The sequence below is a fragment of the Artibeus jamaicensis genome, unplaced genomic scaffold, assembly GCF_021234435.1.
Source record: "Artibeus jamaicensis isolate MK-2021 breed Jamaican fruit bat unplaced genomic scaffold, CSHL_Jam_final contig_373, whole genome shotgun sequence".
Classification (NCBI taxonomy): Eukaryota; Metazoa; Chordata; class Mammalia; order Chiroptera; family Phyllostomidae; genus Artibeus; species Artibeus jamaicensis.
The window spans coordinates 1,548,731-1,575,843 of NW_026521807.1; the positions used below are offsets into that span (position 1 = coordinate 1,548,731).

Below are 27,113 nucleotides of genomic sequence, written 5' to 3' on the forward strand. Positions count from 1 at the left end.
TGCAGTGATTAATAGAAGAAAGTGCTAGGCACAGACTGGACTTCAAATGTGGTGGATATTTACTTCCTGTGTCTATAAAATGTGTGACGGTGGGCTACCTCATCCAACCTTTCTAAGTTTCATTTCCTTGGCTGTAAAATGGGAACAATAATCACATTTATGGCACGGGCTGTTGTGGGGATTACAGGAGACAGAACTCTTAAGTCATTTTTTAGCTCTTAGCATTTAAAGTAGCTGTTCTAAGAGTTTTCTCTCCCTCCACCTCCTGGACAAGGAAATGGGCTTTGAGGGGGTGAGGAGGTTTGTTGGAAGTCACACCTAGTTAACAGCAGAACGGGATCAGATCCCTGACTTCACCGTCTGGAAACCCTTCCTGCTCCCCACCGCTTTCGTTGGTGTCTGCAGCCGTCCTTTTTGGCTCTGAAGATTAAAAATGCACCCCTCATCCAAAGTGCCTATTCTGGGAAGCCTCTACCAATCAGCGACGATCAGAGCAGTGCGCTCGGGTCTCGGCTTTTTGCCATTTAGGGGAGGGAGGAAGATGGAACACACGGTCTCCTCAGGAGTGATTAAAGGTTAAAGGCAGTTTTGGGCGTTGTCCAGGCCTGGAGGAACACGGAGTCCAAGCGTTCCCACCATTTGCATTCCAATAGGGCCACTTCACTCGGCCAACGCGGCTGCGGGCGCCTCGGGCAGTCAAGGAACTGTGGATTAGGCACCTGGAGTCCGGAGCGCTCTGGGGCGCACGGGGGCGCGGGGGTGGAGGCGTGGAACCGGTTGGGGGTAAAAGCGGAGCCAGGTGTTCGGAGGCGGGGCCGGGGCGCGGGACAAACGCAGGGGCGGGGCCAAGGGGCGTGGCTTCCCTCAGGTGCAGCTAGCGTTAAGGTTTCACTGAAACTTACCCAGCTCTGGGGAGGAGCGTAGAGGCTACAATTAGAAGCAGGTGAGAGGGGGTGGCTTTCTCTCCGAGCGTCGAGCGGAGGTCTGAGTTTCCAGTCAGTGACGGCGAATTCCCCGCTCGCTGGGCGACGGGACTGCTGGAAGGATGCGAAGGCCGAGCGCAGTGTGGCTGCTGGGGGGCACCATCCTGCTGGCGGCCTCTGCCTCCTGCAATCACACGATCCTAGGTGAGCAACTTGGCCTAGGAGCGCTCGTGCCGCTAAGGAGCCGGGGTCCGGGGCACAATGGGCAGGTTTTGGAAGCGGGACAGGTGCGCGAACGGTGTTCCTTTGACGCCAGCCACCTCCCCTACATCCCGCAGCCTCGACTCAGCGGCCTCGATGGGGTCCCAGTGTCCCGAGAGCAGCCGAATGGGACAACCCGGAGAGGGAAGGGAATGGAGTGCTGGAGTCTCACGGGTACCCGGAGGGCTCAGGCTCCCTTCCCCTGGGTTGGCGTCTTTGCAAACACTAAGTCATTAAGGAGCTTTTCTCGCACCCTGGCGACTTCCTCCGGGCTGGTCCCATGGGGCCCCTGGAGTTAGCCAGTTGGTGGCCCAGGGTGGGGTGGAGTGAGTGGGAGCCGCGGCCTAGAACCTTCTACTTCACTTTTCTTTTGCAACTCCTTCAAGCCTTTGGAGCTCCCTCTTTGGGATCGGCGTTTAGACCCACCGGGGCCCGCAGGTGCTCTGGCATCGGTGGAGGGCCTGGACCGGACCCCTTAGGTTCCCCGTGTAACCACCACTCAGCTTCAAGTTTGTTGGGCGTCACGCAGATTTACGAATGAAACTCCTTGAACCTTACCTTGCCTTTATTCGGCCAGGTGACCTCAGGGCCTTGGCTTCGCGGGGCCTTGCCTGCCACACCGAGCTCACACTGGCTGCCAGCTCCAAGAACCGAACGGCCCGAGAGCCGACTGGGGTGGTGGTGCTCGGGTGCCACATTTTTCACGGCTGCCGGTTCCGCGGGTGTCCTGCTTTGGGTGAGCTCCAGTTGGACACCTGGAGGTGGGGTGGAATCTCCCAGGCTGAGCAGGCCTCTGAGAATGTGGGGGTGGGGGATGCTGAGAACGCGCTAGTGTGGTGCTAACCGACCCCCGCTATTTGGGGCTGGCCGAGTTGCCTTCAATGGGAGGTTTTTATTTCCCTGGGAAATTTGCAGACCTGCTGTAGAAGGCAGTTTCTCACTTTTATCCTTTTCAAAAAGAGGTTGTAGAAGAACAAATCACTGAGTTTGACTTAGATTGAAGAAGGTGACTTTTTACCTCTGGAGTTACAGAAATGCACATTATGATATATGCTTGAAAACTGCACCGCTGTATACATTTTATGGTCGTGATTTATTCATTTTCAGAAGTGTTGAAAATGATGAACACTTCTCCATTTACCTTTACCTTTTAAAGTTAGAAACTTAAAATTCAGGAACTAAATTTAGAATGCAAACATTTTGGAAAAACATGTGGGTGCAGGTGATTCAGTGCTTTTATGATTCAGACTCATCCTATAGGAAGCTTGCACTGCCTGTTGGCTTGTTCTTGTTTACCAAGTATCTGGGCTGGGACTGGGGGATTCCTGGAGCATAAGGTGAACTTAATTGAACAAGAAAAAAAAAATGAAGTTACTTGTTAACCAGAACTATTTAATATTGCACTTTGGGTGTTTTCTTTTTCCTCTGCATACTTTTATTCCCTTGTAGGGTACCTTTCCTCCCAAGTTGAAAACAAATTGATTTCGATTAAGAAACCGAGTATCGCCAATGTTTTTCTGCCCCTCACAGCCTATGCCTTTGCTCAGCCCCTTTTAGTTGACCCTTCTGCGTGCTCCTCAGTTTGCTGCAGGACAAATAACAGCCTGGATTTTCTTCCCAAAGGCCTTACCCCAAAAGACTGCCTCGGGGAGGGAAACTCAGGCTAGAATGCAACCTTACTTTACAGATACAGGCCGCTGACTTGGGGTGGAGGGTGAGGGGGGCAGTGTGCAAGGAAAATACTCCACCAGGCTTTGCTTTCTTTCCTATCAAAACAGTAATTGATAATTACTTGTGTAAATATGTTTAATCTGGATTACACTGGATTGTGAACTCTTGGAAGCCAGGGACCCTCTCATCGTCTCCGATCCAGCACAGTTAGTACCTAAATAAAGGACCTCGGTAAATAGTGAATGAACAATAAAGTGAAGGGACTTGCCCAAAGTGACCTGGTGGGTTGATGGCAGTTGGGCATTTAAATCGGCTTCTTTCAGGCCTGTACTGTTCTCTGCCACATCACAAGCCTGGGGGTCCCCCTATGATGGTCACTCTATTGTTCTTTTGGAGACTGAAACTTCTCTTTGTTACTGGTTTTTAATGATACATGTTATCACTGTAGAGTAAAAATGAGGAGAAAAAAAAAAAGAACTCAATGAAGACGCCTCCAAGTAACCATTGCTCACATTTTGGTACAGATCTGTTCCCATGCTTTCAAGCATCTCTGCAACAAATATGTAGTCTTGCACAAAAATCTTTTTGTACAAGTCTGGGATTATATGAACATCAGTAGCATGTTAGTAACTATACAACATTTTTAAGGGCTGTAAAATGAAGGAGAATTTTTGTATCATACTTTTTAAATTGGCCCTCTATTGCTAGACATGTGGGGTATTTCCAATGTATTGTAATAAGAGAATGCTATAATGAACATGAAGATGGTATTTTAAATTTGTGTTAATTTCTTGGCTTGCCTTGTAGTTAGTAGTTAACCTCGATAAGTGGTGTTTTAGTGAAGTCGGTGTTTGACTTTCTTAAGGTTTTATTAGCTGGGAAGGTGTTCAGATGAAAAGAGCTCATCCTGCAGGAACAGGTAAGAATTTACTAAATTGTACCTACCTACCTAGGAAGAGGTACTCGACGACCGAAGCTTTTTATTTTTCAGTCTCTGCTTCCAAAGTTTGAGAACAAAAGATTTGGGGTGAAGAGATAGTAGGGAAAAGGATACCAGAGCAGGGTTAACACCAATAAAGCACTTGCTTTATACGCGGTTCAGTGAGGAGTGCTTAAAATAAAAAAAAGTGCTTGGAAAGTTAAAAGTTTTATACACATTTCATCCAATTTATATAAATCAGGGGTTAAAAAAAGTGAAAGTCTCCAAATCTCTCCTCTTTCCACAGACTTCTCTATGCACAAATACATATTTTGTAACAATAGAAAGATAATGATATACATGCTGTCCTATAATTTATTTAACCTAATAAATTTATTCATGGTCAGTGTGTAGCAATCTGTCCATGCTTTTTTTTTTAATTATGTATTTTTAGAGAGAAGGGAAAAAGAGAGGGAGGGAAACATGAATATGCAAGAGAAACATCGATCAGTGCCTCTTGCACACCCCCAGCTGGGGAGCTGGCCCACAACCCAGGCATGTGCCCTGACCAGGAGTCAAACCACCAGCCTTTCAGGCCACAGGCCGGCACTCAGTCCACTAAGTCACACCAGCCAGGGTGGATACTTTTTTTTTTAAGTCACATTTTTAATTTATAAGTCTGGATTATGTCAGTGTGGTATATACACCTAGATCAATTGCTTAGGTCAAAGTTGAGGCTAAATTCACTTTTCCTGTTGTTTTTTATTCTTATTCTATTACAGTTTTCCCAATTTTCCCCCCGTTGTCCTCTTCATCCTGCCTTCCCCCCTACACTCCATCCCTGCACCGTTGTCATCAATCATAGGTCTTTCGTACGCGTTCTTTGACTAATACCATTCCCCTCGTTCTATCATTCCTTCCCTCCCCACTTTCCTCTGGCAGCTCCCAGTCTGTTTCTGTCGCCATCCTCTGGTTCTGTTTTGCTTTTAGTTTATTTTGTTCATTAGCTTCCTCTTATAAGTGAGATCATATGGTATTTGTCTTTTACCAACTGCCTTATTTCACTTAGCATAATAGTCTTCACTTCCATCCTTGTGGTTGCAAAGGGTAGGAATTTCTTTGTGCTGCATAGTATTTCATTATGTAAATAATCCACTCATCTACTGATGGGCAGTTAGGTTGTTCCCAGTACTTAGCTATTGTAAATAGTGCTGCTATGAACATATGGGTGCATTAGTTCTTTTGAATTGGTGTTTCAGGAGCTAAATTCACTTTCAAATTCAAGGTTCCAAGCAATTGATCCAGCTAGCTCTCTGGGTCTTGATGGACTTTCTTCCCAGCAAGATAAATCTGGACTAATTCCAACATAATATTTATCACACTGTATTTTAATTACTAGTTATCAGTCTCCCTCAGATTGTGGTTCCCTACAGCAGAGACTATCATGTTGACTTTGTCTTGAAGTAGGTACCAAATTATTTGCTGAATAAGTAATGAACAACACTCCCATTTAAATGGTATGTATTTATCCATAATTATAAAGCATTAATCTCCAAATATTCTATAATCTGATTTAAAACCCTCAAATTTAAACAGGAAACTTATATCAAGGCTTTGACTTAGCTTGTGCTAAATTATTTTTAAAATTTATAGCTTAGAGGCATTTTATAATTTAAAAAACTGGTACTTACAATCATAAATAATAAATTTCATCATACATTTACTTCATTTTTTTTTGCTTGACCTTCTAGTAAATCTTTAGCGTCATTGATTTTGGCTGCTACATAAGGAGACCCTCCCTTGTACAGGAAATTTAAAAGCATAATTCATCACTGAGCATCTCTTTTTTTCCCTTTGTGGACTATAGAGCTTACACCTGTGTTAATGCTACTTCCCATTTTGTCGTTGTGGGTTCAGACCATCTGTGTCATAGCCACCACTGAAGGCAGATTTTGGTGGACTTTGAAAAACTTGTTTGACCTGAGGCTCCTTGTGCTTCGTGGCTTGCAAAACATAATGACTTGCAAATTCTACAGCAGCAACTGTCAGTCAAACTGATTGCCCTGAACTGCCCCTGCTCCCCCCGCTCCCCTACCTCATTGGATAGCGAGATTCTTCCCAGCCCTGAGGCCACAGCCACCAATTCCACACCTCCCAGAATGCAATTCAGCCACCACTGGCAGGGACAAATGTCCAGACACAGGTACTCAAGGAAACACAATAGTGGCAGCCTGTCTGTACTTTTATAGGGGGAATAGTCATTGTATAAAGGTCATAATTTATTGAACTACAGTCACCATTTAATAATGGGGCGACTTGCTGAGAAATGTGTCGCCAGGCCATTGTGTCATTGTTCAAACATCACAGAGGGTATTTATATAAACCTAGATAGCCTAGTCTATTACACACCTGGGCTGTCCGATGCAGTGTATTATTGTTCCTAGGCGACAAGCCTGTACAGCGCGTTACTGTACAAAACAACACCAGATTAAATCAGGCACAAGAGAAAATGATGCAATCAGGAGATGCAGTAAACAAAATGTATAAGGCTGCTGCTGGTGTAACACAGCATACTGTTGCACAGCAAACTTTTTCAATAAGTAGACTATGCTCTAAAATTACAAAAAGTATAGTGTACTAAATACGTAAGTTAGTAACATAGTCGTTGATTAGCATTATCAAGCAGGAGGTACCGTGCAGAATTCTATGTGCTGTACTTTTATCCGACTGGCAGAGCAGGAGGTTTGCTTACAGCAGCATCAGCACAAACATGTGAGCGATGCGTAGCACCGTGTGCAATGTCAGTAGCTATAGGAATTTTTCAGCTCTATTACAATCTTACAGGACCATCCTTTTTCATTTTTTATTTTTTAAATATATTTTATTGGTTATGCCATTACAGTTCTATTTCCCCCTTCATTCCCCTCCACCCTGCACACCCCTCCACTACCATTCCCCCCCTTTAGTTTATGTCCATGTGTCACAAATTCTTTAGATTTTATATTTCCCCTACTATTCTTGCCCTCCCCCTGTCTATTTTCTACCTACCATCTATGCTACTTATTCTCTGTACCTTCTCCCCCCCTTCTCCTCCTCCCACTCCCCTGTTACTAACCCTCCATGTGATCTTCATTTCAATGGTTCTGCTCCTGATCTAGCTGTCCTCTTAGTTTACTTTTATTTTAGGTGTGGTTGTTAATAACTGCGAGTTTGCTGTCCTTTCACTGTTCATCTTTTTTATCTTCTTTTTCTTAGGTAAGTCCCTTTAACATTTCATATAATAAGGGCTTGGTGATGATGAACTCCTTGAATTTGATCTTATCTGAGAAGCACTTATCTGCCCTTCCATTCTAAATTAAAGCTTTGCTGGATAGGTCAATCTTGGATGTAGGTCTTTGGATTTCATGACTTGGAATACCTCTTTTCAGCCCCTTCTTACCTGGAAAGTCTCTTTTGAGAAATCTGATGACAGTCTGATGGGAACTCCTTTGTAGGTTACTGTCCCCTTATCTCTTGCTGCTTCTAGGATTCTCTCCTTCATTTTAATCTTGGCTTATGTAATTATGATGTGCCTTGGTGTGTTTCTTCTTGGGTCCAACTTCTTTGGGACTCTCTGAGCTTCCTGGATTTGCTGGAAGTCTATTTCCTTTGCCAGATTGGGGAGTTCTCCTTTATTATTTGTTCAAATAAGTTTTCCACTGGTGGCTGTTCCTCTTCCCCTTCCGGTACCCCTGTAATTCGGATGTTGGAACATTTAAAGGTGTCCTGGAGGTTCCTAAGCCTCTCCTCATTTTTTTGAATTCCTGTTTCCTCATCCTTTTCTGTTTGATCATTTTTTTCTTCCTTCTGGTCCACTCCTTTGATTTGAGTCCCAGTTTCCTTTTGATTACTATTGGTTTCCTGTGCATTTCTCTTCATTTCAATTAGTTTAGCCTTCATATGTTCCTCTAATTTGGGACTAAAATCAACCAGTTCTGTGAGCATCCTGATCACCAGTGTTTTGAACTGTGCATCTGAAAGTTTGGCTATTTCTTCATCGCTTAGATTTATTGGCTCTGGGGCTCTGAGTTGTTCTTGAGCCATGTTTTGATCTGTTCGTGCCGGTTTGGCTAAAGGGTTCCTTGTTGTCAGACTTCCGTATAGTTCAATTTTCTGTTGTTTGGCTGTGTTTTTGTTGCTAAAACTTTGTTGTTTTTAAACTTGATTGTGCGAGAAGGCACAGTGCTTCCATCTACGCCTTCATCTTGGCAGAAGTCCAGGACCATCCTTTTTTAAAAGAAAGTTTTCTTCTTTGTATTGTTTCTAGAGAGAGAAGAAGGGAGGGAGAGAGAAACATTGATATTAGAGAGAAATCTCAACAGGTTGTCTCATGCACAGGCCCCCACTGGGGACTGAACTTGCAACCCAGGTGTGTTCCTTGACCAAGAATTGAACTGGTGACACCAACTGAGCCACAATGATAATCTGGGCAACTTTAGAACACTTTTATTACCCCCCCAAAATACCCACCCCCTTATATGGAACCCCTAATCTCTTCATTCCCCAGCCCCTGACAACCACTACTCTACTTTTTGCCTATGTATTGGCCTATTCAGGACATTCAATATAAATGAAATCATATAATACATGTTCCTTTGTAACTGGCTTTTTTCACTTCTTATAATCTTTTCGTGCTTCCTCTGTGTGGTAGCATGTATCGGTACTTCCTTTTATTGTAAAATAAGGGTCCATTTTATGCATATGCCACATTTTGTTTATCCATCCATTTGTTGACTGTATTTGGGTCATTTCCCCTTTTTGGCTGTTAGGAATAGTGCTGCTGCGAACGGTTACATGCAAGTGTAGTGCGGACATGCGTTCCCACTTGACTTGAGTGTACACCGAGGAGCAGGAGGTGCTGGTTCCACGGCAGCTGCTCAGCTTCACACTCCCACAGTAGGGTCTCGGTTCCAATCACTGTGTGATTGTGAAGTAAGTCCAGGTCTAATTTAACCTTAAGATATTTCAGTATGTATTCAGAAAAGATGGGATTTCTTTTTCAAACATAACCACAAACAATATATTCAGATGTCTAATCGATGTTCAAATTTCTAGTTGGCTATAGATGTCATAAACATAATTTAATAGCTTGTTTGAATCAGGATCCAAATAAGGTCTATGTATTACATGAAGTTATATGTCCTTTAAGTCTTTTAGCCTACAAGTCTACTTCCACATCTCTTTCTCTTATTTTTGCCTCGTAATTTGTTTGGAAGAAAGCAGGTCCTTTACCCCGCAACAGGTTCCACAGTCTGGATTTTGTCGGGTGCATTCTTGTGGTATTTACTGTGTTCCATCGTCCCCTCTATTTCTGTTAAAACAGGCGTAGACAGAGGTGCTGGATCAAATTTGGCTTTTGTTGTTTGGGGTTTTTGCAAGGTTATTTCACAGGTGCCGCTTCCCTTAGGCACATAATGTCTGGTTGTTATCTTTTGTGACGTTACTCACTGAACAATCAATGCCAAGATTTTCCTTCATTTTATAAAAGCAAGTTGTATAACTTTTAAAATAGATATACTGAAGGGAAGAAATGGGTGTTCCTTTTGATAATTTTAAAATCTTGGTGGCTCTATGCCCTGCAGTAATGCAGGCTAACTCATTGCGTTGGTCTCTGCTGGGCTGTTTCTAGGGGTGTCCTAGCTCTTCAGATGATGAGTTTCTCAGAACACCAACCCACTCACTACGCATGGTCACCAGCCTCGCCGCAGCCCTCTCTGGAGATCTGGTGAGCGAGGTGGAGGTGGATGGAGAATATACAGGATTCTCTTAACCTCTGAAAGCCTTCCAGAACTTGTTGATATTAATACAAATAAATATGTAAATCATTGGAGGGGAGGGGCCTACTTAAAGAGGGTGGTTTTTAACTGGTAAACCTTTACATTTAGAATTTTCTGTTTGAGAAGACGTGTGGAGTCAGCACAGGTTGCCGGTCTCCATGGACACCGTCACTAACCTCACCCCAGGACCTCAGAGGTGCAGTGTGGTGTACAGGTTAGAACCTCGGATTCCAGAAGTGGACTACCTGGGGTCGGATCCTGGCTCTTCTGCCTAACAACTGTTTCGCCTTGGGAAAGTTACTCAGTTTCTTTATGCTTCAGATTCTACATCTATAAAATGAGGATTACTAAGAGTGCCTACACCAGGGTGTGAAACTCATTTTCCCCAGGGACCACATTAGCCTCAAGGTTGCCTTCAAAGGGCCAAATGTAGAGCTCCTTGCCCCTAGTTAAGGAGTAGTTACTTTTATACAGTTCTAAAATTACATTCAGCCCTTTGAAGGCAACCTTGAGGCTGATGTGCCCCCCCCCGTGAAAATGAGTTTGACACCCCTGCCCTACACTGTACAGCTGTGAAAGTGAAATAAGTTAATGCATGTCAGGTGTTGAAAGCAATGCCAGACACATGCTGAGAGTTGAGCCCTTACTAGGCATTAGTGCGCCCTTTCTTCCCAGCTGCACCCGGTTAGGTCCTTCTGACGAAGCTAAGGCCATATTGGGTGAGGCCCTCACTGCATCTGGCAACTAGTCCTGCATCCCACAGCGCTTGCCACACCATGACCTCTGCCTCAGAGCTCACCTGTGTCTACTTGGCCCTTATCCTACAGAGGATGAGGTGACAGTGACAGAGGATAAGATCTATGCTCTTATTAGAGCAGCCGTGTGAATGTTGAACCTTTCTGGCCAGGCTTGTTTGCAAAGGCTCTGGCCAATGTCAACATTAGGAGCCTAGTCTGCAAAGTAGGGGCTGGTGGACCTGCCCCAGCAGGAGGTCTGACCCTTCACCACTGCCCCTCCACCCCTTTGAGAAGAAAGTAGCAACAAAGAAAGAGGTATTTGAGGAGTCTAATAATGATATAGGGTATGGTCTTTCGGACTAAAGCTCTTTTGTAACAAGTTCAATAAAAAGCTGAAATCTTGAGGGAAAAAAAAAAGTTAGCATTGCCCAGAGCCCTGTGGCTCAGTTCACTGGGTGTGGTCAGCAGAGTGAAAGGCCCCTGGCCCCAGGCAATTGGCTCCCTGGAGGGGGCAGGGAGGCACGGGCCTGGTTTGTGGGCCTGGGTTGTGTGCAGGTTGAGGCAGCTGATTGATGTTCTCTCCTCCCTCCCCCTCTCTCTAAAAATAAACAAAATCGCTTTTAAAAAAGTTAATTTTACTGGTAGTCAGCTAGTTTATTTTGTAGAGTTGTGCTCCTGTAACCGCCTGCTGGTGTCTGTGTGGTTTTCGGGCCCTAACAAAATTGGTGGAAAGCTATGCCTCTCGGATCTCCCCTCTGCCTTCATTGGTGAGGCTCGCTGAGCTTCTCCATCCACTGCAGGTGTGTGGAACACCTACGTCCAGGGCTGTGCCAAGGGCTATGGGGACCATAAAGGAATTATGACACAGCCCTAGAATTAAAGAAACTTATAATCTTATAGAGGGATCCTTACCATTTTGGGGCCTGGGGCAAGCTCCACAGACACCTCACCCATCTGTAAATACATTGGTACTGTTCCCTTGGGGTCACACAATTAGTCACTCTATTACCCGGTTTTGAAAAACATGTAAGTGGTTCATGAAGTCAATGTAGAGGGTGGTGACTGGCTTCTTATAAGAATGAAATAGAGCACAATAGAAAGTACCGGGTGTTTCCTGCATAATTATTATTTTGTGAAACTCATCTTTCTATTACGGATATTTCTATTGGAACTAGGTTACCATGAAGAGTATGTTTCTGAGCCCCGGCTGGTGTAGCTCAGTGGATTGAGTGCAGGCCTGCGAACCAGAGGATTGAGGTTCGATTCCCAGTTGGGGCACATGCCTGCGTTGCAAGCCAGTTCCCTGCAGGCCAGTTCCCAGCAGGGGACGCACTAGAGGCAACCATACATTGTTGTTTCTCTCCCTCTCTCCTTCCCCTCCAAAGATAAATAAATAAATAAAAATTAAAAAAAATAGTGCATCGACATTTATATTTTTTTAAAAAAGAGTATGTTTCTTACTATGAGTGATAGGTATATGAAGAGCACTGTATTATGTTAGATTATTCTTTTTATTTGAAATAATTTATGTCCTTTTAAAAATTATAAAAGAAATAGGAACAAGACGTAGGTCTGTCCTAAATGTATTAGTTCCTGTGCTGTAACAAATTACCAAAAAGTGGTGGCTTCCACAACAGAACTTGACTTCGTCACAGTTGTGGGGGCCAGAAGTTTGAAGCTAAAGTGCCATCTCTGAAGGTTCGGGGGCGGGGGGAGGACTGCCTCTTGCCTCCTCCGGCTTCTGGTGGCTGTTGGCTTATTTCTCAGGCATTTCACACCTCATCCCCTCTCTCCTCTGCATTTCTTTTACCAAGACACTTGCCACTGGATTTAGGGCCAGCCCAGATAATCCAGGATGATCTCATTAAGATCCTTCCTTACATCTACAAAAACCCTCTTTCTAAATATTGTAGTGATCACAAATTCTAGGGATTAGGACATGAACATACCTCTTAGGGGCCACCTTTCAACCTTCAACACTAGGTAAAAAGTGAAGTATTGATCTCCACACCTTCTAACCCTCCACCCAGGCCAGCCACTCAGCCTGCTGAACATGGGTGTGGAGCCAGACAAGGAAAAGTGGTGACTAAGCATAAAAACTATCAGATAAACTCAGGAGTAGGTTTAACACCCTCCTTGGCATACTGTAGTATACTTTGCCCTGTTTTCTCTGCATGGGGAAAGGCCTGCTCTTCCCCAGAATTAAAATGAGATTCTTCAGTGTCCTCAAATTGTTCCTCATTTTCTTCTGCGGGTCCAGGAACACTTGGTTGAGCAGGTTGTAGGCTGAACACATCATCATTTATTTGTGGGTTCTCAAGTTTAGTTTATAATAATGCGGATGAGAGTGTAAGTTGTTAAAGCTTGCTATGTTCACTTGCTTGAAAGTCAGAACACAAATTTGGGAAGGTCTCCAGGAGGCCCACACTGAAGCGGGAGAATCCCTGCCAAGGCTGAGGCTGTCCTTGTGGCTGGAAAAGGAATGTCCCTTGTGCTTCTGGGGATCTCCCTGTGTGGGGTTTGGGGACAAGGAATAACTGTGATAAGGCCCAGCAGGATCCCATCTCAGCCAGAGTGAGATGGCCATTATAAGAACAATTAGGAATTAATGAGTATAGACACTTTGTAAAAATAAATTGAATACAGTCAGTTTTATTGAGATTCATAGAAATCGATATTATATGCATACGCCACGACCCTCCAATTAAAAAAAAAAGACTACTGAAAAACAAAACAAGGAAACAAGCCAGGCAGTAGGAATCCCACTAATCCAAGCACCGAGGAAATCCCCAGTTGGTAAGTGTTCTGTGTATCCTTCTGTCTTTGTCTAAACTAAAGTGTTTTCACTTGAACATTTGAGCATTACTGCAGGAACACTGATTTTGGTAATGACCCTTGTCTGCCTTGCCTTTCTCGTACAGGAGTCAATAAATCCACTAAAGGAAGAAGTCTAATTGGTAACAAGGTCAATGGCCCATCTCATATCTCTGGGACAGAAGTTCCAGCGGAGCCGAGCTTTTCTGTGGACGAGTTTTCTGCCTCCCTCCTCACTGGAAAACTGACTACTGTCTTTCTTCCAATTGTCTACATGATTGTATTTGTGGTTGGTTTGCCGAGTAATGGCATGGCCCTGTGGGTCTTTCTTTTCCGAACAAAGAAGAAGCACCCCGCTGTGGTTTACATGGCCTGTCTGGCCTTGGCAGACCTCCTCTCTATCATCTGGTTACCTTTGAAGATTGCCTATCACATACATGGCAACAACTGGATTTACGGGGAATCTCTTTGCAAGGTACTCATTGGTTTTTTCTACGGCAACATGTACTGCTCCATTCTCTTCATGACCTGCCTCAGCGTGCAGAGGTATTGGGTCATTGTGAACCCCATGGTGCACACTAAGAGGAATGCAAACATTGCCATCGGTATCTCCCTGGGAATATGGCTGCTGATTCTGCTGGTTACCATCCCCTTGTATGTCGTGAAGCAGACCAGTTACATTCCAGCCCTTAACATCACCACCTGTCATGATGTTTTACCGAAGGAGGTGTTGGTGGGGGACATGTTCAATTATTTCCTCTCTCTGGCCATTGGAGTCTTTCTGTTCCCAGCCATCCTCATAGCTTCTGCGTATGTGCTGATGATCAGAACACTTCAGTCTTCTGCCATTGATGAAAACTCAGGAAAGAAGAGGAAGAGAGCCATCAAACTTATTGTCACTGTCCTGGTCATGTTCCTGATCTGCTTCACTCCTAGTAACCTTCTGCTTGTGGTGCATTATTTCACGATTAAACACTGGGGCCAGAGCCGTGTCTATGCCCCGTATTTAGTAGCCCTCTGCCTCTCCACCCTCAACAGCTGCATCGACCCCTTTGTCTATTACTTTGTCTCAGAAGACTTTAGGAATCATGCAAAGAATGCTCTTCTTTGTCGAAGCGTTCGTACAGTAAAGCAGATGCAAGTATCCCTCACATCAAAGAAATTCTCCAGGAAATCCAGCTCTTACTCATCAAGTTCAACCACCATTAAAACCTCCTATTGAGTATTGCAGCTCCTCTGGTGGAAGTTTCGCAGGAAGAGTTAGAGTTTGCTTAACGTTATGGAGATATTTCTGTTGTTTCCTAACCAAGTGGCTCTTTTCACATACCATGTATATGCAGCACCTCTCAGGATTGCTGGAAGCTTTTCTGTTTGCATGAGGAAAACCCACCAAATTAATGCCTTTACTCAGATGCTCCTAGAAATGGAATTTACAGAAGCAAGAAGCAGACTTTTTAGGTGACAAAAACAAACAAACAATAACAGAAACCCACTGACTTGCAAGAACTGTCCATGGCTCGAAGCCTAACTTCTCAGCTGGAACTACATTTCTTGTACATCTGGGCTTTATAACAGTCTTGTTAGGGTTTAAGGGCCCTCAGCAATGATGATCAGTCCAATGGACTGACTTGGCAGATAAGGACAGAAGAGATGAAGGAGCTGCCCAGAGTTAGGCTTTCAACCAATGGCATTGAGTTAGGATTGGAGAGCAGAATTTAAATGGTCAGTGGGGTTCTTGTGCCAACTCATCGAAATCATGGGAAATCTTGTTTGGAAATGCAGCTTCATCAGACCTGGGGATGAGAGCTTAGAGTCTGGGAACAGGGCACAGGAGCCTGCATTCTAAAGCCTCTGCGTGATGCTACCGCATACTGGGTTTGAACCATTGGTCTGGCTGCTGCTTCCACTTATAAAGAGAGGAGCAAACAATGTTTTCTGTCTCTTTTATGTTCAGCTTTTAATGGAATCAGTTTGTTGACTTACTGGGTCTTTCAGTTTCTTTATTGATCTTAAACTTTTATATGTATCATTATCACTTTGAGGAAAATACAGTGTAGATTTTAAACATGAAAATACAAATTTTGTGTAACTTTTTACTGACTTCAGTGAAGTCTTCAGGTAGCCTGAGTTTTGCAACTAGAAATAGAATTTACCACTTAGTATTTTAAGAAATTATTTATTGTCAGTTTTGTTCCTTTGTTATCAAATAAGAACTTGCTGGATTTGAACCACATCTTTTTGGAAAAAAATACTAAAATAGATGTGATTTGCAGTAAAATATCTAAGAAGTACTTGACTGCAAACTGACTTTATACAACTTGTATTTGTGACATTTTGAAATAATTTGTATGATTTATAAACATGACTTTTTTTATAACTTCTTTCTGAATTGTGTGTGTGTGTGTGTATATCTGAGGGAAGGAATTTTAAAAAAGGAAGCAATGTTCTAAGAAGAAATGATATAATGCTTACTCCTTATTTTTACATAAATAGGGCCATACTGTACACATTGTTCTGTTGTACTTGTTCCTCATGTACTTACATTTCAAAATTCTTTCCATGTCTGCATCTATAGTTGATCTTCATTTTAAAAGACACAGACTATCTGATATTTTGAATACATTGTGATGTCCCTAGTCGCTTCCCTTCCTGTGGCTCCCACCCCCATTAAAATGGGGGTGCACTGAGCGCCCAGGGCAGACCCCCGGGAGCGCTCCTGCGGCCGAGTCCCCGGAAGTGGAATGGCCCAGCGGAAATTAGACACCAACTTAAAATTTAAAATTTTGGTAACTCTTGCCTTGAGTAATTTATACTTCTACCAGAAAGTGCATTTGCAACTGTTTCCTGAAAAGCCCATCTACATTTGATGCACCATTTTTTTTTAAATTTCAACAATCTGTTGGACAGAAAATAAGAGACCCTCATTCTTTTAATTTGTTTTAAAGCAGTACGGCCTGGTGGCTGAGAATGCAAGTTCTGAGCTGCTGGGCAAGGCTGCATTCTAACTCCAACATTTCTTTGTTTTGTTAACTTAGATACTTCTGTGCCTCAGTCTCCTCACTTGTAAAATGAGGATAATAAGATCTTACTCACTGAGTTATTAGGATGAAATATTTGGCACATTTGTACATTCATGTTCCGTAGCATTATTGCTATTGTCCCTCTCTCTGCTAGTGAGATCTCATTTCTGCTCCATCCCCTTTCACTTCAGTGCCAGTTGCATCCTGCCTGTCTTCTTGTTCTGTCTGCTTTGAGTCTCCTAGCAGGCTGGTGGGGGTCAATTGGTTGCCTTTCACACACCCCCAAGCTGGAGACAGGGCCGACAACCCAGGCTTGTGCCCTGACCGGGAATTGAACCTGCGATCCTTCACCTTGTGCTATGGCACCCAACCCACTGAGCCATGGTAAGAAAGCAAAAGATGGTGGACACGGGTAGGATAAAAGGGATCCCAAACAAGTGTTTGTCACAGGCCCTGCAGGTGTTCTACAGGGAGATCCAGTGGCATTTGCCATTTCTTTATTGTCATTTTCGCAATACATGCTAAAAGAAGTCAAACAACAAAAATGTATAAATATCTTCTTTGCCACCCTCCAAATAAGAATGAATGCACTAAAATAAGAATGAATATGTATGTGTATATAAATACATGTATGTGCTATATATATACATATATATGTATATGAACTTCTCGATCAGTTCATATGAATCTGCCACATTTTTAATGGCCAGACAGTATTCCATGTATGGGTAATCATAATTTAATCATCACTCTATTGAGGCTGAAGTGCTTTTCTTGGTTCATTTTTACCAAGTCTTTACGTTAAGAAGTGTGAAAGAAATGATTTGAGAAATACAACATAAAAATGCTTTTGGTGGAAGCAAAAGCCTTTCAGATTAGATTTCCTTGCGCCTTGGAGAAGTGACTCATGAAGCCGCTGGCCTACCTGCACTCCGCCCCACGGACCGTGTTAGGAGCCCCGCTTCTGGGCAGAGAAGTGCCTTAGATGTGGTTGTCGTCGCTCTGGTGTTAGCCGTCTTATTGTGGTCTGATTTTTCTAAACCATCTCAAAGTCTGAATATTTTGCATTCCGCTGGCTGTATTTACTAAGAGGGTTTGCTCAATTTGAAAGTGAATGTGGATTTGCGTCCCACTATGCAGGACACCTGCTAAACTGACTTGTTTGGAATTGTCTTCCTGGGCATTTCCTTGTATGTTATGGTTCTTTGCTGCAGGAGTTTCAGGGGTAATTAATTTCCTGGTTATCTCAGCGTCATAAATCCCGAAACTATAATCTCATCAGTATGCATAGTTCAGTGATTGCATCTTGTTCCTGTAACCTGAAGCCTTCGGAGGCCCAGGAGAGGAGAGGAATGAATGTATCACCAAATCAAAGGTAAAGTTTGTCTCTGCTGACCCCCAGCCTCATTGATTAAAACTATGGGTTTGTGCGACAGAGTTTGGTTGTCTTAAAAGAGAAGTTTCTGATTCCACACTAGTCAAAAGCATGTGTCTAGTCCACCCCCCACTCGAAATTCTGAAATTAAAAAAAGGAAACAAAACCCTGAGGATCTAGCCCTTCATTTCATTCAAGCCTTGAAAATTCACTGAGTTTTATTTAAATGTAAATAATTGGAGTCCCTCTTTGCAAATGTCTTTTTTCCCCCCTGGAAATGTCTCTATTGAGGGAGAGGGTGAAGAATTCTGGGGTTCGGGTATAAGCTGGCCTTGCCTCTCTCAGTTGGTCAGTCTATGGATTATTTCCCAGTATCTGTCTGTCTTTACTGGTGAGAAGCTAGGCACAACCAGAGTTCTGGGTCATTGCCTTTTTCCAAAATGACAGCCCCAGCCTGTGGGCTCCATCATAAACACTAAGCAAACCAGCAGCACCTAGCAGTAATGTGAGTGGTTCACTCATTCATCCCACAAAGAGTTATTGCAACATTATGGCCTTATTAAATGCAAATAATTAAATCAGAATTTCTGCCTCAGCAGCAGTCCAATCATGGGGTTAATGTTCTCAGTGAAACACATCAATAATAACAACAAAAACAGCCAGTCCCTTCAGCATTCGGCTTACTCAAAAGCCTTTAAAGAACAGCCTATTTCAGAACGAGGTCTTGGGAATGGGAGAAAGTCTGGGAAAACGAAGGACAGGGAAGCTGAGGAAGGGCCGCTACTGTGGCTTATCTCTCTTATAATTGTTTGGCTTAAACTTTGTAAAAAGTAAACATTTTAAGATTATAAAAATATGATTTATCTTTATAAATCTAAGAACATAAGAGCATGTAGTGAGGGACCGTATCCCCTCTTTACCCGCTCTGTTAGAACCCGTCACTCCATGTGTGACCAGTGGGTTGGGTCTACGCATGTGCAGGCTTGGGTCCCTATCTGCTGTTTTAGTAGAATAGGAGTTAACTATGCATTACTTATATTTATACATAGCCAGTTAACTCAAAATGTAGTAGCTTAAAAACAACAATAACCATTTACTAATTTGCACGGGTTCTGTGGGTTGTGAGTTCAGGAGCAGTTTAGGCTAGATGGTTCTGGCCTAGGGATCTCATGAGCCTACAGTCACCCGAAGGCTTGGTTGGGTCTGGAGGATCCACAGTGTGGCTCCCCCACAGGGCTGGCTAGTTGGTGCTGGCCATTGGCCGAGGGCCATAGTTCCTCTCCACGTGGCCCTCTCCACAGGGCTGCTCAAGTGACCTCATAACACAAAGTTTGGCTTCCTCCCAAAAGAGTGATCCAAGGGAATAAGGGGGAATCTGTAATGTCTGCTAGAGCTTCCCCTCAGAAGTCATTCAGTGTGTTTCCACTGCATGCCATTGGCTATGCAGTCTAGCTTCAGTTCAGTTTGAGAGACTGCATAAGGGCATTGGGAAGCGAGAATCTTCGGAGGTCGTTTTGGAAGCTGGCTGCCACAACAGGCGTATTGTCAAAAACAAAAATAAATAAGTAGATCCACTTTAAAATGGAGCCACGCTAGAGGAACTGCCCTACGTATCTAATGCCTCAGTATTGGGACTGTTAAAAGAGGACAAAGTAATCTTTCACCTGGGCCAGAGCAACCCTGTGTTACAGAAAAGTGTTTGCCAAGGTAACACAGCAGATGGTGTGACTACTCCACTGAGGTACCAGACTGACAACTAAATCATTATTTAGAATTAACTTCACCATTATGTTATCTGCACCAACAGAAATGCATTCCTTCTATTGTTTTAATTGTTCCCCTTCTCTTTCTCAGAAATACCCATTGCTTTGGTCTCCCAGTCTGAACACTCTTTGGGCTCCAATCTGAATCAGTGTGTCCTGAATGGCTGTTCTTTTGATCTCAAGTCAGTGCTTGTGGCTCTCACTTTGACAGCCTCTTTCACTTTTAGGTTAATAATATGAACAGGTCTTGGACATTATTTCCATATCAGCATTTATAGATTGTCCTCATTATTTTAAATGTATCCATTGTACAGTTATATATAATTTAAGGAATCCTTTAGCTTTTAGGTAGGATCTGGGTTTCTTTTTTTTATAAGATTTTATTTATTTATCTTTAGAGGGGAAGGGAAGGAGAGAGGGAGAGAAATGTCAATGTATGGTTGCCTCTCTTGCGTCCCCTGCCGAGAACTAGCCTGCAACCCAGGCATGTGCCCTGACTGGGAATCGACCATCAACCCTTTGGTTCGCAGGCCTGCACTCAATCCACTGAGCTACACCAGCCAGGGCTGGGGGTTTTTGTGTGGTTTTGTTTTTGTTTTTTGCTATACTTGTATTGCTGCACAAGCGATACTTGAGTGACTGTCTTCCTGTGTCCTTACATGTTCACTCACTGTTCTTCCACCACGCACTGTGTGCCAAGGCTTGTTAACAAAGCAGACAAGAACCCTGTTCTCCTGGAGTTTACTTTCCAATGGGAAAGAGGCTGAAAAGAAGAAAAATATCCAGTACTAAATTTTAAGGAAGGGTAAATATTAAGAGTATTTTCTATTAGGGGATCAGAGAAGCTTCCTAAGGAGATGAAATTTAAGTTGCAGTATCAATGACAACCCGTCTTGAGAGCATCAAAAGCAAGGGCTTTATGGAAATAAGTAAAGGGGAGAGGGATCGAGTAGGTTGGAGAGAGGCAGTGCTAGGTGACGGAAGGATTTAAGGGGGTAAGTAGCTTGACTCCCATTCTAGGTGGGATGCTGTAGGTTTGTTTTACTGGTAATTAAAAAAATCACTGGCACCCTGGCTGGTGTGGCTCAGTGGACTGAGCGTGGGCCTGCAAACCGAAAAGTCGCTGGTTTGATTCCCAGTCAGGGCAGATGGGTGCAGGCCAGGTCCCCGGATGGGTGTGTGTGAGAGGCAACTGATAGATGTTTCTCTCCCTCTCTTTAGCCCTCCTTTCCCCTCTCTCCAAAAGTAAATAAATAAAATCTTAAATTTAAAAAAGGTCAGTGCCTACAATAAAGCATGGATGGATTATAGAAGGGGAAGAGAAGCAAGAACGGGATGAAATTCCACCCATCCAAGCACGAGATGAGGTTGGCTTGAATTAGAGTGATAATAGAGATGGAGAGAAGGGAAGTAATTTGGGCAATGTGTTGGAGATAAGTTTGAAGGTGTGAGGAAAAGAAATCCAAGATCATGCATAGATTTTTTTTTTTTTTTGCGGATGAAATAATGAGTAGTAACATTTTCAACACGGGGGTTGAAAGTCCAGAGTTCCATTTTGTCCATGGCATCTAGAGTTTGAGCTGCCTGTTAGACAGCGAAGTAGAACTGTTGAGTTAAGGCACTTGGATATCTGAATCTGGATGTTTGAATAGGGCTGGAAATACAGATTTTGCTTTTTAAAGCAAAGGACTTGGTGAGAAGCACCGGGGAGAGAATACAGGTGAAGAGAAGAAGACTTGGTCAGACTTTAGCACTTAGAACCTTTTGAGCAGAAAAGGAGCCAATAAAAGAGACTGAGGAGAACTGACTCCGAGGACAGGGACAAAGCAGTGAGACTGCTGTCAGGGAAGCCAGGGGTGTCTGGAGAGAGTGGTCGATCATGTGGAACATTATTGAGAACCCATGTGAGATAGAACAGAGAAGTGGCCAGGGGCCCTTACTACATGCAGAACGCTGGTGACTTGGACCAGACCACCAGTCTCTGGTGTGGTGGGGTCGGAAGCCACAATAGGGTGTGTTCAACAAGCGTGAAAAAGCAGTGGACACAGTGAGGGTAGATGATCCTGTAGAGTGTAATTGTGGAAGTAAGTAGAGACTATGGGGCAAGAAAGGCAAACGGCGATTGTTATCTGTCCTGAGAATATGGAGATGAGCGTTGCAACCCAGAGGGAGATAGTGATGGTGAGTGTGTCTTTGGGAAGACTGTTTCTGGAAGTAAAATTGCTGGGTTCAAGGGTATGTGCAGTTCTGATTACTATCCTTTAGTGATGCAGTTTACACAACTGCCAACAGTGTGAGTGTCCGTTTACCTACGCCACTGTGAGCACTGAGTTTTCATGGTCTTAAATACTTGCTCATCTGAACTTCACAAAATCTGAGTGTGATCATGCACAGCTGTGAGCCTCTTGGAAGAAAGGAAGCTGTGTTTTTCCTCCTTCATTTGCTTTTGTATTTGGGGCATAGTTTTTCTCCTGCCACTCTCTCACTGAGGTGTGACATTTGGAAGGTGCCGGCCTTGGGGAAACTCAGCCCCATTTCTCTTTGTATTATGTCTGAAAGGAAGCCTAAGTTATTCTGGGTGGGTTGTGGAAAATTCCTGTAGCATTTGGAACACGCCTGGTTCTAGAAAGTTCTCTACCATTCTTTTGTGGAGAATTTGAGGGCATGGCTCTAGCTACTACAGCTGGTGTGGGGGCAACTTTGCCCTCAAGTCCCCCCGTCTGCCACGGATGAAAGTAAACACTACGAAGACATGATCTGCTTGGGGCAGAGAGGTGGCCAGTTTCTCAGAGGAAAAAGGCCTGGAGCCCCTTTCTCCAGGGGTTTTTATTGGGTTGTAATACACAGGAATACAGGGCGGCAAGGATCAAACAGTAGATAACATTTCAAAGAAATCTGAGGGCTTAGTCTGAGTCAGTGTCTGTCAGGAAAGGGGACTGCAGAAACTCTGGGAGACATACTCATTTCCTGCTTGGACCCTTAACATATGAATGAAAGCACTCTTAACAAAGCAGGTTTCACAGGATTTTTAGGAATTCTTTCTTATGTCAGATCACCCCAGATACCCCTCTAGCAAGGCAAGGAGCTGTACCACCTCCCCACACAGGTTTTCAGGCTTAAGTGGATTAGAGCCAGGAAGCACTTCTTTCACAGGACATGGGGTCTTGGGCTATGTCAGAATAGCCAGGGGGCAAGGGTCCATCACTCCCTCTTTGTTGCAGCCCCCCAAGTCCTTCCATGATGGCCTTTCAAGTGATCGTGTCTGGCTTAGGTTACCCCTCGCTGTAAGGAGTCCTACCCGTCATCGACTATCGACCATGCTTTTTTTTTATTGACCAAGCTGAGGCAGCATTTGCTACCAGAGACAAGCTTTGTCTCCTGTGGCTCACATTCCCGAGGTTACTTGCTCATCCTTAGCCATGGGTGTGGGGGGGGGTAGTTACAACTCCTGAAACCAGGCAGAGCAATTTCCAACAAGCTATTACCAAAGAGCTTGGAGTCCGGGCAGCTCTGGAGATGAGAGATTAATTCTCAACACTGCCAGGCCTTGGTTCAGGTTCAAGTTTCTCACACTAGCTTCACTAGGTAGCCTGGAACAAATGACTTCAGTTCGTAAAACGATTAATTAGAGCTTCCAGGTAGCACTGAGTAGACTTAATTTCCGAATCCTGAGAAGGCGGTTTTAGCCAGCTTCCTGTTCTGAGCACTTTCAGAAGCCACCTGGGCTCTCAGAGGGGACCGTGTCTAGTTCATATTGGTGGCAGGTTTTCCCTCCAAACAAAGACTTGTAAAACGGAGATTTTTTTGTTAAAAATATAACTGGTTTATCAGAATTTATGGTTTAAAAAAATTGCGAGCTAGGAGGGAAATGATAGTATTTATTCCAGTGATAGTTTTACAACTAGAATTCTTTTAAAAAACATTGTGGAGAACTTTGTACGTACACAGATGTTGACAGAATCATACACGGAAGCTCATACATGTCAGTCAGTCTCAGCGACCCATCCACCCATCCACCCTTGTTCATTGCTAACCCAACCACCTTCCCATCCCATTTCTTCTGAAGCAAATTCCAGAAATTATACTTTCCTTGTAAATGTTTCAATGACTCTAACAGACAAGGAATTTTAAAATAATACCGTAAAAAAGTAATTCCTTAATATATCTTGTCAGTGTTCAAATCTCCACTTATGTCAAATGTCATAATTGGCATCATCTTTAGCTTTTAAAAAATCTTTAGCTTTAAATGAGTTCAGCCCTGGCTGGTGTAGCTCAGTGGACTGAGCATGGGCCTGTGAAGCAAAGGGTCACTGGTTCGATTCCCAGTCAGGGTATATGCCTGAGTTGTAGGCCAGTTCCCCAGTAGGGGACACATGAGAGGCAACCACACACTGATGTTTCTCTCCCACTCTTTCTCCTTCCCCTCTTTCTAAAAAATAAATAAATAAAATATTTTAAAAATCTTTAGCCTTAAAAAAAATCAGAATCCAAATATAACTCACACATTGCCATTGATTGATGCTTTTAAGTCTCCTAATTCATGGATTTTTCTTCTTGCAGTTTATTTGTTAAAGAAACCAAGTTGGTTATAGATTTCTCTACACTTTGGACTTTGCTAATTTCACTCCACTGGCAATTTAGAAATCGTACTACAGAAGTTAAAACAGTGTTGACCAAGAACTCTGATTATCATCTGATCATTTTGCACGTATGGGAAGCAACTAGGAAAACTAAAATTCTCATCACTGTGCTCTGCCATGTGGTGGTCGCCTCACAGAGATCTCAGTAAGCTCCTAAGGATGTGGAGGAACAGGACCTAGGCCACCGTCTGGATCTGGCTGGCGGGGCCTGGACTCCACGTGGACGGGATTTGTCATGAACTGGTAGTGCAGACCTTTTGTGGGTGCTTTCTGATCCTGCAGGTTCATTCTGATCTCCAGAATGTCCATCATTGTATAACACACAGTTTAGGCCCTCTGAATTTTCATTTTTAGGGAATAAAATAGTCATTTTAGGATGAGATGCTTTTCAATCTTCAGAATCTATTCCGGAGTTCCTTCTTTCAAGACGCCATTGTGTATATTGGGTGTTGCCTGACCTGCATCTGTCTGTCTCTCTCCATTCAAATGGCATTCCTCTGGGCCAAGAGTGATGTTAGGCAAGGGCTGATGGTGCCTGCGCTGGCTGCTCTGAGGAGGGACACAGTGGCTGCTGCGTCTCCCTGAGAGCGGTGTCTGGGACGGCATGCACAAAACTAAGTCTCCTGAGACACCTACAGATGACAGGCCTCATCTTGAAGGTTCTTCTGGATCCTTTGCCTGGACAAGAACATTAACTTGAATTCCTCAAGGTGAATGAACTCAGGCAGGAGGCCAGCATGGTGATAGGAGCGAGAAGGAAATTAACTGTGCAGTAGGGCCAAGAGCTAAAAGAACCCCAGGGCTCTGAGCCTCATCAGGCTGTTGGCTCGCTTGCTTTGTCTCCGTCTGTCTCCTTTGAGGTCAAGTGTACAGGCATCTTTTAGAGAGGAAGGCCCATGGCAGGCACCCTCTGCCCTGGTGGTTCTCCCCAGACCCCACCCCGAGGCCCAGAGCTCTCCCACATCAAACTTCAATGTGACTGTACTAGATTTAGAAACAATCACCCACCTTTGTTGTTTGTAAACCTTACAGGGACCTCCTGGAAAGATAAGGTAAAGTGAGTGCTCTTATCTTGATTTCCCGGTAGAGATTAGCCATTTTGCTCCCACGGTTTTGCAGGCTGGGAACTGCACAGACCTTGTGAAGAAGACTTTGTGGCCGTGTGAGTGCAGACTGGGGGCATGACAGGCATGTCGGTAATGGGACGGAAAGCAGAAAGAACTGTACCTGATGACTTAGAGCCCATAAATCTCTGAGTAACCGGAAGGGTAAGGCACCCAGTTTCTCAACAAACTGCTTGAGCTAGACACTCCCACCAGCGCCCCCTAGAGGTGAAGAGCAAGTGCCCTGGAATCAGATGCCTCCACTCAATGAGTCGTAAACAGGGCTAATAATTCCTCATGAGATTTTTGAGGATGAGATGAATGACTGCATTTAAACTGCCTAGAACAGTGCTTGGAAAGAGTACACACCACTTAATGTGAGTTCCTGTGGGTGGAGAGAGAAAAGTGTAAGGTGATATGGGAGCCCTGGCAGGGCTTGTTGAGCATCCTGGGGAGCTGAGGTGTGCCGGGGGGTTTCCATGGAGTACTGATACTATTAGGATTTCTGACTTTTTGCTTTTTCTAAAAAAGTATTGGGCCCTGGCTGGTATAGCTCAGTGGATTGAGTGCGGGTCTGCGAACCAAACAACTGCGGTTGGTTTCCCAGTCAGGGCACGTGCCTGGGTTGCAGGCCAGGTCCCAGCAGGGGACACATGAGAGGCAACCATACACTGATATTTCTCTCCTTCTCCCCTTCCCCTCTAAAGATAAATAAATAAAAATTTTTAAAAAGTATTGGGAATTCTGGGAACTCTGATCCATGTTCTGTCTAATCTGGCTGCAACTACCTGGGCATGAGGAACACATAACATTTCTTTTTTTTTTTTTTTTAATCCTTACCTGAGGACCCTTCTTCATTGCTGAGAGAGAGAGAGAGAGAGAGATCAATGTCAGAAGGAAACACTGACTGACCGCCTCCTTGAGGCTCCCCAACCGCAGGTCGAACCCGCAACCTAGGTATGGGCCCTGATGCGGAATCAAACCAGCAACATTTTGGTGTATGGGAGGCACTCCAACCAACCAAGGGACACCAGCCGGGGCGCATACACCATTCCTAACAGGGCATGGGCTCTCCAGTGTACCACAGTCCCTTCGACCTCCTATTGCATCCCCAGCACGGAGGGGGCATGTCGGTATCATTTACCATAACGGACTATTTCTCTGAACTTGTATCTAACAAATGTGAATAAAACAAAACTACGCTGAGGTTTTTTCTTATTTTCACTCTGTTTTGCCTGTCTGCCTTAGCCGCCTGGCCACAGAGGCAGGCTGATGCTCACTGTTTACAATTGTTGCCCATTTTGATCAATCCTGCATCGTGCCTGCTGTTAAGCCATTTGAACACCAGCACTGCTGTAGGTGTTTGCAGTTACAACAGGTGGTAAGATCATGGACGTGGCCAAGGCGATCCTGAGACGTCACCCTAGGCCTTCCAGCAGCCAAAGAGAAGACAAAGCATCAGCCAGGCCATCTACAGTGTCCACAAGTTGATTACCTGGGCCAGTCAGGACTCTTACCAATACAAAGACTGCACAGGGATTTCTCCTGAGACTCTGCATAAAGAGGGACTGAAGCATTCAAACAGCAGCCATCTGCACAGTAGATTCAACTCAAAGGCCAATTCTAGAAGCTTCCCTCAGCAAAGCCAAGTGTCATTTCCCGAATGAACAACTGCATAAGCGATTCATGGGGAGGCCAGTCTGATATGCTTCAGTGAGCTACTTCTGCCCTGAACTAATATGTGGATAATTTTAGATAATTTAGACTGTCTGGAAAAAATTGATGGGCTCCAAAAGTTTGCCGTCCATGGTCCAAGAATGCGGTACCTGGGCTTGTGACTGTTGGGACAAGTCAGGCTGAGAGCCAGCACAGGGGGATGGTGAAGAGACAAGGTTTTTGGGTCTTGAGGACATTGCTGAAACACAGACAATTGACCCCATTGTGTAAGATAACACTTGTGCTTACCAAATCGAAACTATTTTTATTTAGTTACTGTAATTCTTGCTGACAAACGTGTCATAAGTGCTACCATCCAACACCAATTCCAGTCCAAAGAAAGAACAATAAAAGC

General features: G+C 44.1%; 2 protein-coding genes and 2 pseudogenes across 2 annotated transcripts in view; 3 read left to right on the forward strand and 1 right to left on the reverse strand.

Moving 5' to 3' along the window:
- Positions 1–873: 873 nt before the first annotated feature.
- On the forward strand, positions 874–16,954 carry F2RL1 (F2R like trypsin receptor 1). Its single transcript, XM_037143716.2, has 2 exons — positions 874–1,127; positions 13,249–16,954. The coding sequence occupies exons 1-2, from the start codon at positions 1,046–1,048 to the stop codon at positions 14,361–14,363; spliced, it is 1,197 nt and encodes a 398-aa protein (XP_036999611.2). The 5' UTR covers positions 874–1,045; the 3' UTR covers positions 14,364–16,954.
- CRHBP (corticotropin releasing hormone binding protein) overlaps positions 1,043–27,113 on the forward strand; it is an 84,736-nt gene continuing 58,665 nt past the window's right edge. Inside the window, exon 1 of the mRNA XM_037143731.2 lies at positions 1,043–1,127. The gene's annotated coding sequence lies outside the window, so the exon portion shown is untranslated. The remainder of the gene's footprint in view (positions 1,128–27,113) is intronic.
- On the forward strand, positions 1,090–11,682 carry LOC119048156 (60S acidic ribosomal protein P1-like; annotated as a pseudogene).
- LOC119035174 (mitochondrial import inner membrane translocase subunit TIM14-like) lies at positions 1,886–9,110 on the reverse strand (annotated as a pseudogene).